This window comes from Mustela nigripes, chromosome 12, assembly GCF_022355385.1.
Source record: "Mustela nigripes isolate SB6536 chromosome 12, MUSNIG.SB6536, whole genome shotgun sequence".
Classification (NCBI taxonomy): Eukaryota; Metazoa; Chordata; class Mammalia; order Carnivora; family Mustelidae; genus Mustela; species Mustela nigripes.
The window spans coordinates 94,824,812-94,839,478 of record NC_081568.1 but is presented as its reverse complement, the minus strand read 5'-3'; the positions used below and the strand labels follow the sequence as shown (position 1 = coordinate 94,839,478).

At 39.7% G+C, this 14,667-nt stretch overlaps 1 protein-coding gene across 9 annotated transcripts in view; it reads right to left on the bottom strand.

Annotated features, from left to right (window-relative positions):
• Positions 1-14,667, bottom strand: part of MAST4 (microtubule associated serine/threonine kinase family member 4) — a 554,271-nt gene that overhangs the window by 33,094 nt on the left and 506,510 nt on the right. For all 9 annotated transcript variants that reach the window (XM_059417990.1, XM_059417992.1, XM_059417991.1 and 6 more), the window contains 6 exons: positions 14,123-14,190; positions 11,624-11,709; positions 5,258-5,466; positions 3,748-3,886; positions 1,862-1,994; positions 813-978 (listed from right to left, as the gene is read on the bottom strand). In XM_059417990.1, the coding sequence (XP_059273973.1) occupies positions 813-978; positions 1,862-1,994; positions 3,748-3,886; positions 5,258-5,466; positions 11,624-11,709; positions 14,123-14,190 (801 nt within the window). The remainder of the gene's footprint in view (positions 1-812; positions 979-1,861; positions 1,995-3,747; positions 3,887-5,257; positions 5,467-11,623; positions 11,710-14,122; positions 14,191-14,667) is intronic.

The window sequence follows — 14,667 nt, the reverse complement described above, 5'->3', positions numbered from 1 at the left end:
TGATAGACCTTGTAGCACAGCCCAAAAGGTGGTTGAGTGGGTGATGCGGATGTTAGCGATAACTGGTAAACTTTGAGGAGGAGAGGCCTTTCTGATCTATGCTTCGGGAAAAATTATAAAAACAGCAGGTAGGGTAGTAATAGAACCTATTTAATTATCATTTAGTTTTGCCACAAGCCGCATAACAATAGTGAGGGTCAGTGTGCAGGTTAAGATCTAAAGGCTATTGAATTTTAAATGAAAGATGAACAGCTGTTACAGAAATAACATTACACCATAACAACCACCAATGAAATCATTAACAATCTGTGGATTAAATTTGCTTCCTTCCCATTCTCATTATTTATTATTTGGTAGACATTTGTTTTAGGGTTTATTACATTTTTGTTAATTTCTTCATTGCGTCATTAGCCATTTTCCCCCATTTATGTAAATGCTACCCACATTAACCTTTTCTTCCCTGGTGCAACTTTCCTATTATAGAAAGGAAGACTGGACGGCAATGAAATAATTTACAAATCCCATATGAATTTCTTTTGCAGAAAAGCACACATAAAAAATGGTCACACTGCTAGCACATTTCCAAATTCCATGTTAATGAAACTTCCTCAGATCAATTTTCAACACAGATTGATCCCCTGAGATTTGTGAAAGTCAGTTATGTGCTATGATGAGTGAGTTCTTTTAATGTGTTGGCTAAACTGTTTGATAAAGGTTAACATTTTAGTAGTTAAAATGGCAATACTCCACAGAATTGCATGCAATAGCTGTTTCCCAACAGCCGCTTGAAGAGAATGCTTGATGATATTTACCACTGATGACTTGTCCAAATAGCTCTTCTGGAGTATCCCCGAAGAATGGCACGCATCCAACCAGAAATTCATAGAGGATAATCCCCATGGCCCACCAGTCCACTGGCTTCCCATAGCCCTGCCTCAGAATCACTTCTGGTGCAATGTATTCAGGTGTGCCACAGACCTAAAAGATGATTGCAATATTAGAATAATTGGAATATTAGACATGAATTAAAATGAGTAAGATGGCTACACACCAATTATTTTGCCCAGAGCGCACCTGCTCAATCACAGAGATCCAATCGGACAAAGAACTTAGGAACAGCAATTAAAAGTCAGTATCCGTAACACCAAAGGCAATGAAATATTTAAACAGCAAAAAGGGGAAATTTAAAAAGCTGGGGCAATGTTAAACTATGTGTAATGAGTAATTTTGAATGGAAGGTTTGATGCTATTTGGTGGTTTCACTTATTTCACAGTATTAAAAACATTTTTAATCCTCAAAGTTAATATAATGATACATGTTTAATCAGTCACCACCACAGATAATTTTAGTATTTATATGACCAAAATAGAGTCACATCCTGGTTACTTCAGAAAAGCATGTCGGTTGAGATGTGTTTACCTTAAGTAACTTTACAATGAACAGATTGTGGGAACATGGTAATGAGGCATGCTTAAAGGGAAATGGGCCATGGCTCGGATTTTAGCACCCGTGATTGTACAATGCATCATGAGTTTCATGAGTACTCTGCTGAGACTCCTGAATTCCTTACAAAAACAGTTTTCCATTTGTCTCTCTCACATTCTCACTTGTGTGCAATTACATCGTTCGTCTTGCTAATAGACCATAATGCTGGGGGAGGAATGTGGAGGAACGGACAGTTCAAAGAGGCCCAGGGAGAAAAATGGAAGCAATTTGCACTTTATTAAACGTAAGGCTCATACAGACATCTAAACGCCCAGTCCTAATGCAGACCTGGCTTACACAAGTTGATTCGGAATGTCAGTGGCAATATCGTACTTTTTCTTTCTCTCTCTCCAGCTGAGCTGCAGCCAAGCCTACCTGTTTGTCCAGGAACTCTCGAGCGTCCTTCTCGATATGGCCCTCATAAAGATTGGTGGTCATGCTCATTAGTCCCACCTTGGACAATCCAAAATCTGTCAACTTTATGTGCCCCATGGAGGTGACCAGCAAACTATGAAGCAAAAGGACACATACGGTAACACTTACTTTGAAGTTCTTTTCTTTCTGTTTAGATTTTCTCCTTTTCTTGGCAATTTGTAAGACTATTTACTGTAGAGGTATCAATCTTATTTATTTAGAAAGAGGGGAAAGGCAGAGGGGCAGAGAGAGAGGATCTTAAGCGTGGAGCCCACCACGGGGCTTGACCTCATGATCCTGAGATCATGACCTGACTGGAAATCAAAAGTTGGGACACTTAACCGACTGAGCCACCCAGGTTCCAGAGGTATCAGTCTCAATATAAAATCCAGCCTGGGGGGTGCCTGGGTGGCTCAGTGGGTGAAAGCCTCTGCCTTCAGCTTAGGTCATGATCCCAGGGACCTGGATCAAGCCCCACATCAGGATCTCTGCTCAGCGGGGAGCCTGCTTCCTCCTCTCTCTCTCTCTGCCTGCCTCTCTGCCCATATGTGATCACTGTCAAATAAACAAAATTAAAAAACAAAAACAAAAACAAAAAACCAGCCTGGGAAGAGATGGGGTCCCATTAACACATTACATATGTGTATCTGGCTCATGAGTGTGATTCACAAGGGAGGGCCAGACACCTGGCCTGGCTAATCTTTGTTGGAGCAGCCACATACAGTATCATTTACAGGTTTAAACTTAGAAAAATATAAGCATGGGACTCTGATATCTTTCTATTTTCAGAATAATAAAATAGAGAAGTGTTCTCAATAATCCCATGCCATACATCAGAAACTAAGATAAGCAACCATCTGTGATTTAAGTGACACATAAGATAAAGAACTTGGACAGAAAAATGAACTACTGTTCAAGATTTCAACTTGTGGATCAATTATAAATTTCTGCTCATTAAGCACAAAATGCAGATTTCTTATATAATGCAAAGAATTCACATGTGACACTTTTATTAATTTAATCTTTAAAGTTTTCATTTTCAAAGGAAAAATTAGAATTTTAATTAATTAAAACGTTAAAGGAAGAGAGGATGTGAAAAGAGAAAAAACAGCTACAGAAAGGAAATAGTTCATATTCTAACAGTTGTTTTTGTTAGGTAATGCTGTGAATGAATTTTTTCATGTTTTTCTGTACTTCAAAATTCTCTGGAATGAGCATGAACTAATTGTAAATCATAAAATTTTCAGCACGCTTAGAATCTTTACATATTAACATGTAATGCTTTTAGAGGTATATGAAATTAGTAGAGAAAGCATAAAACATTTAATAAATGGTGTCAAGATGAATAACTTAGTCATTAGGGGGAAAAAAGTCTATCTGTATCTCAAATCAGACATTAAAACGAATGTCATGAAGATTAAAAATTAAATTCAGTATTAAATGTGAGACAGAATATAATACCAAGTATATCACTGTGGCGTAGGGAAGGAATAGGAATAGGAAGGAATAGGGATAATACCAAATGCAGAAACTATCCAGAAAAAAACTTGTAGCACATTTCTAGAAGCTATCCAAAACTGAACATGACAAAAAACTTAAAAAATTTTAACTAATCCTGGCTTTGTATCATCTTTTTCTTTTGTTTCTTACAAGCTATTATTATAAGCACCAAAGTCTTTAAATTATTATATAAATATTATCATATAAACTGCTAAAATAACTCACTTGGGAACATTATAGGAGAACTTCAAAACGTGCAAAGCAACATTAAAGAAAACATCTTTAGAGACAGTAAACAACTCTTTGTATAGTGTGGAAAAAGAGATGTGTTTCCTTGGTGTACATACTTGTCTGGTTTCAAATCCCTGTGCACAATTCCATAATTATGTAGATATTCCAAGGCCAAGACCGTCTCAGCAAAGTACATCCTGGCCATATCAACAGGGAGAGGTCCCATGTTCTTCATTAATGTAGCACAGTCACCTCCTATAAAACCCAAGCACAAGATTTAGCAGGTGGAGTTATCAGCTAGGATGGAAGAAGACCATCAGTTCAGATTAGAGACCTTCAAAGCAGAATGCCCTCTATCCCCAGACACAGCATTTCAAATTCCTAAGTGGAGACCATGCACAGAGTAATCACATCTCTAATTAAGATGTGGTGTGGGGTGTGGGGGGAAAAAAAAAGTGTTTTTTTGTTTTTGCTTTTTTTTCTAAGCAAGAGAGCGGACTTGCTCTGAAGCGGAACTGACATTTGAAGAACAAAATACACCAGCATAAAGCTTGGGTTCTGGAATCAGTGTACTGAGTTCAAATCCTACCCTTGACTCTTAAGGCAAACTAGACCGGGCTCTTTCCTGTAATATTAGGATATAAGACTGTCATCCCTTTTCAGATTATTGTGAGGACTAAATGAGGTAATCTATGTAAAGAATTTAGGATATTGCTAGTATTTATTAAACATGTGACAAATGTCAGCTATGGTAAACACAACCAAGGTTAATAAAGCCCGGTGCTGGCATGGGGGAAAAAAAAAAACTGGGTAGAAATCAGGTAAGCTATGATTTTGTCTTGTGTCCACAAGGAAAGTATCTAGTAAGTTTCCCCCCTTCTCGGGTTTCAGTTCACTCATCTGCAAAATGAAAAGGTTGAACTAGATGATATTTAATGTTTCTTTGAGTTTTATAGTTTTGGGGTTCTGCTCCTATAAGTTTTAGAGCTTAAATTAGATGCTCTAAATTAGATGCTCTGCAGACGGTTTTGGCCCTTCCTGATATATTCTTTTTATTAACCTAGTTTATGTCAATAAGTCATGGCCAAAAATGCAGAAATTGAATGTAAAATGGAAGGAAATAAGAATATTTAAAAGGTAAGCCATAAACGTCAAAAAAAAAAAAAGGTAAATTTTCTTGACTTTTATGTTCTTTTCCCCTAACTCATTTTTAATTTCACACCATAGATGAAAAAAGGATGTATTTTTAATTCATTCTTTAAGAAGATCAATTGTAATGAATGATTTTATGCTATGTGATAAAAGTAAGTAGGAAAAAAATCCCATCACCTACATTCTAACTTTAATGACCAATTGAGAAGAGGTAGTTAGGATTAAAAGCTATTAAAAAAGAAAAACAACCTTCTTCCAAATAGCACTAATTTTCCCTTTGTTATAGTAGAGCAGGCACTCTACAAGCAATTATCAGAAGATGATGACTGGGAATACAGCCATCTCATTGCCTGGCTTCAATTCCTGGGCGGCTACAACCATTCCACAGCCCAACAGGGAAGGCCTCCACCGCACAAAGTAGCCAGTGATTTCTGGGTACAGGTGTCATGTTCTCTGTGTCAGACACTGACTTACCTTCCACGTATTCCATGACCATGCATAGGTGGCGCCTTGTTTCAAAGGAGCAGTACATGCTGACGACAAAGGGGTTCTCTGCGAAAGTCAGGATATCCCGTTCCACGAAGGCCTGCTGGATCTGGTTTCGGAGGATGAGGTTCTGTTTGTTAATCTTCTTCATAGCAAACCTCTGCCGGGATTCCTTATGCCGCACAAAGTAGACTGCCCTGAAAAGGAGCACAAGAGTTGGGGTTCACGGGAAGTGATGATGCTTCTGGATACAGTAAACCATGTGATGGCCAGCTTCTCTTTTCTTCGTTTGTTCTTTCTTTTTTTTTTTTTTTTGCATTCACATGGCCGCTGGAATTCAGCTCATACATACTATCCTAGCAGTTACAAACATCCCACTCCAGGCCAAAATCTTATGGCACCATTTATTTATTTCTTATTCTTTCGCTAAATGTCACTGGTCACACATAAGGCTTCAAATTCATCTTCACTGCAAGGACAGAAATGGACAGTCTCCAGAATGAGCTATTTTCCAAGAGCTAACCGATATTTTCAGTTCTTCCACAAACAAAGCAAAATTCAATATATAAGTCAGAGTGGGAAAAGAATTTTAAAAAGGACATATACAACCATGAGCTATATCCTTTCAAGCATTAGATAGATGTTAGGCATTTTTTCCTAGACTGACTAAAGCGGTAATTTTCTACACGGTACCCTTGGGATCTGCAAAAAGGACCAAAGCTTCTTAGGGTAGGTGGCTTCCAACTTGAGGGTGATTTACTCCCCATGGAATCCCAGATAAATGAGAAGTATGTAATAGGTCACGTGAGGCTGTCTTGCAATGGAGAGCAGTGTATTTCCTCACTACACACATCAGTATCATTTACACCTATGGCTGTTTCAACAGAAAATGCATTTCCCAACATAAAAGGAAGCCAATAATACACTCGTCCATCCGACCCATGGTCAAGGTGACAGCCAACTTCACTGTAAAATGAGGAGGCTGCACTCACGCACCTACTCTAGAGAACCAATTCTGGCTGGGCAAAGACAATGGACTCTTTGATGCTTGATATGGAAGAAACCAGTCAAGAGGAGGAGGAGGCTTAAAACCTCACCTGGCAATGATGAGCAACAAGGAAAGTATCTTCAACTGGCTCATTTTCTCCTAAGTTACTCCTCATTAGTCATTATTGTGGAATAGATGTGAGCTCTCAGGTTAGGAAATGTTCAAATAAATAATAATTTACCTAAACAGCTATCACTCGCAGTAAAGGATGTCCAACGTCTGCATCCTAAAACAAGGAGTTACCTGATCTGAGATGCATAATAGTAAGTAAAATCCACTTACATAAATCTGAAGTATATTCAATCTCATTTTAACTGATATTCACATGTTCCTCCCAACTGTTCAACTAGAAATTCATTTTTCTTTCAACTCTGTATGTTTGCCTTTTCACTGTATCCGTCTTTCTCCTTCACTTGCAAAATCATTTTTTTGGGGTCTCTGTTTAAACCTTACCTTTTCGATTTTGCTTTACTTCTCCCCCCCACCCCAATATTTCTTTGGTCTTCTCTTCTTTCCTTCACTGTATAAAAAAAATCTCTTTTACCCACACTTTATATAACCAACTCAAGGAAGAATCTAGCGCTGTTATTTCCACTGTACCACAAACTGACGGGGGAGCTGGCCAGCTGGGTGGCCAACACTTTCCACACAGGCTAGCAGTCTTCTTCAGGATGTCAAACGCTGGGGCTCTCACCAGCTGGGTTTATTCCTACACCCGTTTTTCTGGTGAGGCTTGATATCAGGATTAATTAATTTAAACAGATATTTAAACCGATGAAACAGGAGTGTGAAAAAGAAAAACTTTGTTGTTTATTTTTTTAAAAAATGGAATACTTTGGAAAGTACTGATAGATATGGTAAATATGAGCTACTAAATAAAAATCCTATTGATTTAGTATGGGTGAGAAGGTTTTCAAAAGTGGGAAAAATAATACAGTCTAGATTCCTACACGTAGATTGCTTCAAGTTCCTGCTTCATATTTAAAGTAGCGAAAAGTAGAAAACAAAAACAATGTATTAGAAAGATGGTTTATATAGGCTGTCCTAAAAAGGCCTTATATCAGAGGACTACTGAAATTATACACACACACACACACACGCACACATCATTTCTTTTTTGAAGAGAGAGTACGCGAGTGGTGGGTGGGGGGGTGGAGAGGGAGAGAGAGAAGCCCAAGCAGGCTCCATGCCCAGCACAGAGCAGGACATGGGGTTGGATCTCACAACCAACCTATAGATTGTCACCTGAGCCAAAATCAAGAGTCGGATGCTTAACTGACTGAGCCACCCAGGCACCTCTGAATTTATATATATTTAGATTACACTGAAATGTTTAATTTCAGGATGCATCTGAAATTAAAAGTATGTTTAAAGTATACATCATTTTTTTTTAATGATTTCCAACTCTGACCAATTTAATTAACCAACCGACTACTACTTCTTTCTGGATCAAAGGCTTTTACACTATTTTTCTTTTTCAAATACTGACTGAATAAAATCAAGATCCCCCCAAAACCTTGAGCTTCTCCTAATCAGATGTTGGAAAGTGGACAGACAGATACAAAGGGAGCACAGAAAATAACCTGACTTACTCAGAAACAGAAGACAAACACTGGGGAACAAATATTGTTATGAAGACGAATTTCTGAAACAGGGAATTTACATTTTAAAATGAAATTTAGAATTTGAAATGTTGAAAAAAACAGTATCTTTACGTAAGTGCTTGCCTACGACCGAGAGTCAACTGGAATACAGCTCACGTTCTCTCTTTGGATATTTCACACCGAGTAGATGTTGCACTGAGGACCCTCCAGACATGATACTAGGAACCTCACTTGTAGACTGTCAGAGGGCTGCCATGGGATTTTCAATCAACTATCAGTGTTTCTTACATGGAAAACTGCTCAGCCGTATGTCTGAGGACAACAGGAAGTGGGGAAGGAAGAACAGCCTTCCGCCATTTAATGAAAGAACAAAGGAGAAAGAGGCTTCGGGCCCAGTTTGACTGGCATCCGGACTAGGTTTCCTAGGGGCACTCTGTGAATGGGGAAGGACCCACACCTTTACTCTCAGACTTGCAATTTATAGAACCTCATGACTTTTTGCTTTGCCTTAGTAGGATGTGCTTAACATCATCAGTCAATGCCTAGGGAAATTTACCTACATCCACAGAAATTAATCCTATAGGTAGCTTGAGACATCACTGCCCGGGGACGCTCATATCTTGATCAAGTTGCAAAAGTCAACTACACTTCTTAATTAGAATCTGCTGTAGCTACTTATCTCTTTGTTTTATGTTCTTGTTTTTACAGTTCTTTACTGCCTTAGGAATAGTCTTTTTAATGCTGAAATCCGGTTGTTGAGCAGTAATTGTCCTCTCTCATGTACACCCTCCTTCCTCTCCTGAAAGCTGATGTTCCAAATTGACTTAATTCAGCAGAGAATTCAGGGTGAGAGAGATTGAAACAGAGAGACAGACAGAAGCTGGCTGACGGACAAGACCTCTAACACTGCTAAGCACAGCTATACACCATCCAAGGTTATAAAACTGGACTGAACTGACTCAGCCCCTCATTTCTCTGCAGTCTGGCCTGAAAGAAAGGCTGCTTTCTTTCAAAAGGCTGCTTCGGTCTCTTTTTTCCTACACTGATCTGCCTGGTAAATAATAGAACCAAAGGGCGGGGGATGATGCATGGAGCCGGGTACCTGTCCTCTCTCAGTCAAGCTTTTTTTCACCCCAGGCAGAAGTGAGGAGTGGGAGGGTAGAGAGAGATGGAATCAAAAGCTGATGGGATCTAGAACAGAATGAATCAGTCCTCTCTGGAGTGTGAGTATCTCATGTGTATAAAATAATGCATAAACCCGAAAGCCCAGGACATGAATCCGTGCGAGCAAATCTGTAATGCGAACAAGAGTGAACGTATTAGAGGAAAGGCTGTAGGGAGAGAGCTGTAGCCACCAACCTATGCACATGCATCTGTCGCATAAATGACCCCATCTTTTGAGGCATCAGAGAGAACGATGTACAGCAAAGCTAGAAACAAAAAGCAAAGTGGGACAGAAATGTTGTGCCTTTGAAATTTAATTTTTTTTAATTAAGTCAGTTTTACTCTTTCACTCTGAAAACATCCAAAGCTGTCCTTTAAAAGTCCAGGTGGAATCAAGAAAAGACGGCTCCAAGTTGCAACAGCAGTACCTGGAGAAGGGAGGAACACTGCTTGGAATCAGCACACCTGTGACCAGCCGTGCCTCTGAGCCCCTCTTTCCCCACATCTAGGCGGAAATAACATCAACAGCACTTGGGGCTCTTGCGAGAAGAAAATATATATAAACCAGTGCTCAGTGTCCAAAACATGTTCAGCGGAGGAGACTGGATGATATCAAATTAGCAGACTGGGTTTACAACATGAACTGTCACTAAGTATGATGTTGAGAAAACCCTGATGTGTTATTTAGCTCCTTCTAATGACAGGGTTAGTTTCCAGCACAGGCGATTTTCACCACGTCGCAGAATCAAGGTCACTCGAAGCCACCAAGGTGAGTGGCGGACTTTAACACAAATGCCAAGGAAACATCCAACAGCCTCAGTTCACCCGCCCAGAGAAGCATCCCCGTGTTTAGCCAGGTTCCGGAAGCCTGCCATCAGCATCCTGACTGGGTAGACCGATGGGTTTAGCGCCATTCAAATTTTAAATTAAAAAGAATTAAAACGAAGGGGAAATCTGTCAGAAATGTAGTGGGAGATTAAATCTAAGGAGAGCAAAAGAGGGAAAGAAGTTTTGGCTGCTGGGCAGAAGTTCCCGCAGGCAGCTTGTCAGCCCATTAATGACTTGGCCTGCATCCGGGCTGTTTACCGATTCACAGCTTGTTTAACTTCTTGTATATTCCCAACCAGTCCCCGAAGTGTGATATACCTCATCTACGAGACAGCGCTTTAATTGCACTACAAATGAGTTTACTCAACCAATTAGAACTCCAAATACTGCTAAGATATATGCCCAAATTTGATAAAAGTGGTGCTTCACAGATCATCTTATTCTAGAATTCCACTGCCAATAAAATCTATCAGTGCTCCAGCCCAGAGACCCATTAAATCAAAGACCCATTTTTCTCCCTAATGAAGGAAGAAATCCTCGGAGGATCTCAAGAACCAACAGGAACTACAACCAAGTAAGAAACAAACAAAACTCACAAACGACTATATGCTAAATCAATTTTCTTAGGGGATAAAGTTTCCGCGAGGCCCCTGAATGAAAGACAATGTTATGAAAATAGGACATCAGAAAACATTTACAAGCCACATCAAGAAATATACCATTTGACATAATCCTGGAAATAAATCAGTGAAGCACAGAAAGGACTCACAACTATTTAAGTTCTTCACGAAGTTAATGGTGTGGAAAATATTAGAGACAAAAAAAGTCATAAGGAGAAACATCCCTTGTGGCATAACAAAAATCACTTTATCTCATCTGCTCATCTGTGTGATAAATGGCAATAAATGTCTATGGGATTGTTTATTGCCCTCCATATACAGATGGAATTGAGATTAATACTTAATTAAACTAGAGCTCTTGGGCTGTCTAAAACGGATCAGGACACGGGATGTGTATTAATTACCCTTCCTAACTGTTTCTTAGAAACTCAGCAGGATCCCGTCACCACTGACCCTTCCTACGCCCTGAGAGGAAAACCCTGTGTCTCTAAATAAGAAGCAAGAAGGGGGCATCGCTACTGTGACCAGATAAGAACACGGACTTCAGCTGAAAAGCAAAACAAAATGCTGGTATAATATAAAGACTGAGGGAAATATACTGCTTTAAATTTTCAAGCAGTCTTCTCATTTAAGTACTTCTCTCACCAGACTGACTGGCGGTCAGAGAGGAAGTACTAGCTAACTCTTAAGTAGTGATGCTATCTATATATGAAATTACATGTTTTCAGAGATATAGATTATTTATATATCCAGATAGAAATGTATGTATGCATATATACGACCAGGAATCAGGTATTTCTGCACCCAAAGGGCACAGTAAAGGAAGAGGAAACAGGTATATATAAAAATGTACATTTACTTTATAAAGTCTCCTTCATACCTCTAAAATAACTCCAGGTCACTTGATAGGCTTTCTTGATGGAGTATCTAAATGAAAAACGATTTGGGCTGCATATTATACCCACCAGCGGAGGAGCAGTGAACTGAAAACTCAAGTCCCTAATGATGTCTATTTGGCCTAGGATAAATGCGAAGAATGTATTACTCAGGTGTGTTAAAATACAATAGAGAGCTTTCTTGAATTACTCACCCATAGGCTCCATTGCTAATCAATTTAATCGTTTCAAAATCACTTTCCCGAGGTTTCCTTTGAAGTTTCAGGGAAGCATTCGAGCTCTTGGAAACAAAATAAGGAAGTTAGGAGAGTTGAGAACTCAAGAAAATGGTTTTAATAGTACCACAAATAACATTTGCATTCTATGCTCTGGTGTGGAATCTGTTGAAGGGCAGTATCCGAGCCAAAGGAAGCACACAGCTTTCAAGTTGAGTTCTGCAGGGCGGTGCTGAGAGATTGCCTCTCATGACGGAGCCTCAGTCTAGTTTAAGTGAACCTCCATTTCTGGGAGATGATGGCACCAAGCTTTTGAAAATTTCTAATTTGGAGGTGCCAGGGTGGTTCAGTTGTTTAAGCCTCTGCCTTCAGCTAATGTCATGATCTCAGGATCCTGGGACTGAGTCCCAAATTGGGCTCCCTGCTGCTCAGTTGGTGCAGCATTTCTGTCCCTGATCAGAGGATGTCTGTCCTTCCTGTGGCAACCGTTCTTATTTGGAAAAGGCAGTCAGCAACAACGAGGCAATGTGTGCCTCTCCTGACTTCCACATCATTAGTCTTACCATGGTTTAGATAATCTATTCTCAAAAAGACATTTCTTTAAAAAGTTGAGTTCAAAGGGTAATAATAAGTAAAATGGGTTTGTTTGTTTCTTTTGGAAATATTCTTTCATACTCCACATATCTTAGGTCTGAGAGGATGAGCATGGACAGCCTCTTTGCTCCTTTTGCAGAGCCCAGAGCTCTTTCCTGTAATTGTGGAAGAAACCCCATGAGTCTGAGGTGTTTGTCAACCTCCCCCACTGGATGCTGTCATCAGTTGACACACTGTCCCATTTATCAAAGGAAGACCTGGGTACCCAGCTTCCCACCTTCCTCTATGCTTCTCTCACTATCCTGGGTGACTTCAGGGGCCATGAAGTGGCCTCTGGGCTACTTATATTGCTCAACCAAGCCACTCTTCTTCTTCTCTATTTCACCAAGGTTTCTGGCCATGGGCCCTGGGTCTAGTCATCACTGCTAACACCCTATCTCAGAGGACATAATTCAAGACTGGAACCACTCACTTGTCCTACCATTCCACTCTGATGGGGCCCTGCAGCTTTGGACTCAAAGATTCTTTTCAAGGCCCACCTGTCTCATTAACTCTTCCCCACCCAGGTGACCACATTCATGCCCATGGATGACTCTTACCCCATTCAGAACTCCCCAAAATCCTCCAAGTACTGGGAGATCCCATACCATGTATACGGATGCTAGTGTAATGGCTCTTCTTGAATGTCCCCCCAAAACTTAAGTCTACACTTATTCAAAATTATAATATTATAGTTTTATTATTATTAATTATTATATTATTATAATATTATAATACCCAAATTCAAAATTATAATATAATTATATAATATATAATATAAAATTCAAAATTATAATAATTAGGATAAAGTTAACAGAACAACTATCATTTATTTAGCATGTAATAATGTTGCTGATCTAACCATTTCACATAAATTATCTCATTTATTATTTTGTCACCTTATATATTTATTTTATAGAAGAGGAAACTGAGGCACAGAGAAGATGTCCACAGTTAGTGAGAGATGCAGCCAGCTTTCAAATCCAGGTCATCTTACTCTAGAGACTTAGCCCCCAAGCTACACAGCTGCCTCTCTTTCCTGACCACCCCCAACTTGCTTCAGCCTGGTTCCCCTTCTGGTGTTCACAATTAGGGACAATGGCACCAATATCCCGGAACTCTTTCTTGTGCCACTGCCAAGCCTCTTGAGTGGCTTCTCCATGGTCACCCCTATCTGCCCCCCCCACCCCATCTGTGATCTATACCGCCGTTGTAAGATTGTTTTTAAGCTGTAACTCTGACTGGGTCAACTTCCTGTCCATCTGTCCCACTCCACAAACACATTCATTTCTTCCCAAGTTCAATAGCTTCCCACCATTCTTTGAAAGGAAGGATTTGACAAAGATGAACAGTAAGGACCTCTATGTCTGGTTTTTGCTCCCAGCTCTCCAGTCTCTATGGTGTCCCTGCCCTTATCCTCAGATGCACTCTGATCCCTTGTGACACAGTCTTTGTGCAGGTTGCACCCTGGGCCTGGAATGTTCCCTCCATGCCCTTCTCACCCTAGTAACTTCTCATACCACAGCTCCTGGGCCATTTCCTCAGGAGATCTTTTTGGATTGGGAAGACTAAGGTCACTCTCTGTCAATGTTATGTTTTAGTAGCACAGGGCCCTTTTTCTTTGTACATCTTCTTCGAATTTATCATTTTTATTTTTTGTGTATGGCTTCTTTTTATTAATCTCTTTCTCTTTGGAAAGACGGGCTGAAATTATATGCTTACTGCCTTGCACATAGAAGCACAACACATGTTTATGGAAGAAATAAAGTTATTGACACACTGCAAATCTCCAGAAGCGGATAAACAGAAAAACCAACACCATATTTCATTGAGAAAGATACTTACACTCACTGATTCATCTGTTTCTGGTGTTTCTGCTGTCCCACTATCATAGTTTCCCAACTGAGCCATTTCTAAATTTAAAAAACAAAACAAAACAAGGTTTAAGAGAATAGGACAATTTCAACTAGATAAGAAGTAACTTCTTCAATACTAAAAAAAAAAAAAAATTGCTCTATACTTCATGGGAAAATCTTAAATCAAAAATGGCAAGACTTGATAACTGACATTCTGAAAATTGTTCAGGACATTGTCTCATGAACACCTAGATCCTAGGTACTTCAGAGCTGGACCTCTGCTTCAGCTAGCAGGACTGACTGGCCAACACAAACTTAGGGTTGGGGGGCAGGGGTGTGTATGTAATAACTGTTCTTATCATCGGGTTCTCAAGAGAGGCACGTCTTTCCAGGCTCAGACAGGCATGGAAGACGCACTAACTCCAGCTCAGAGATGATCCTCAACTTGAGGTTGAATATTCCTTGTTCTGTTTCTTTGCAGCCACTGAGAGATATCCCCTGCCTAGTACATGAAGAATTTGCAATTTTTCACAA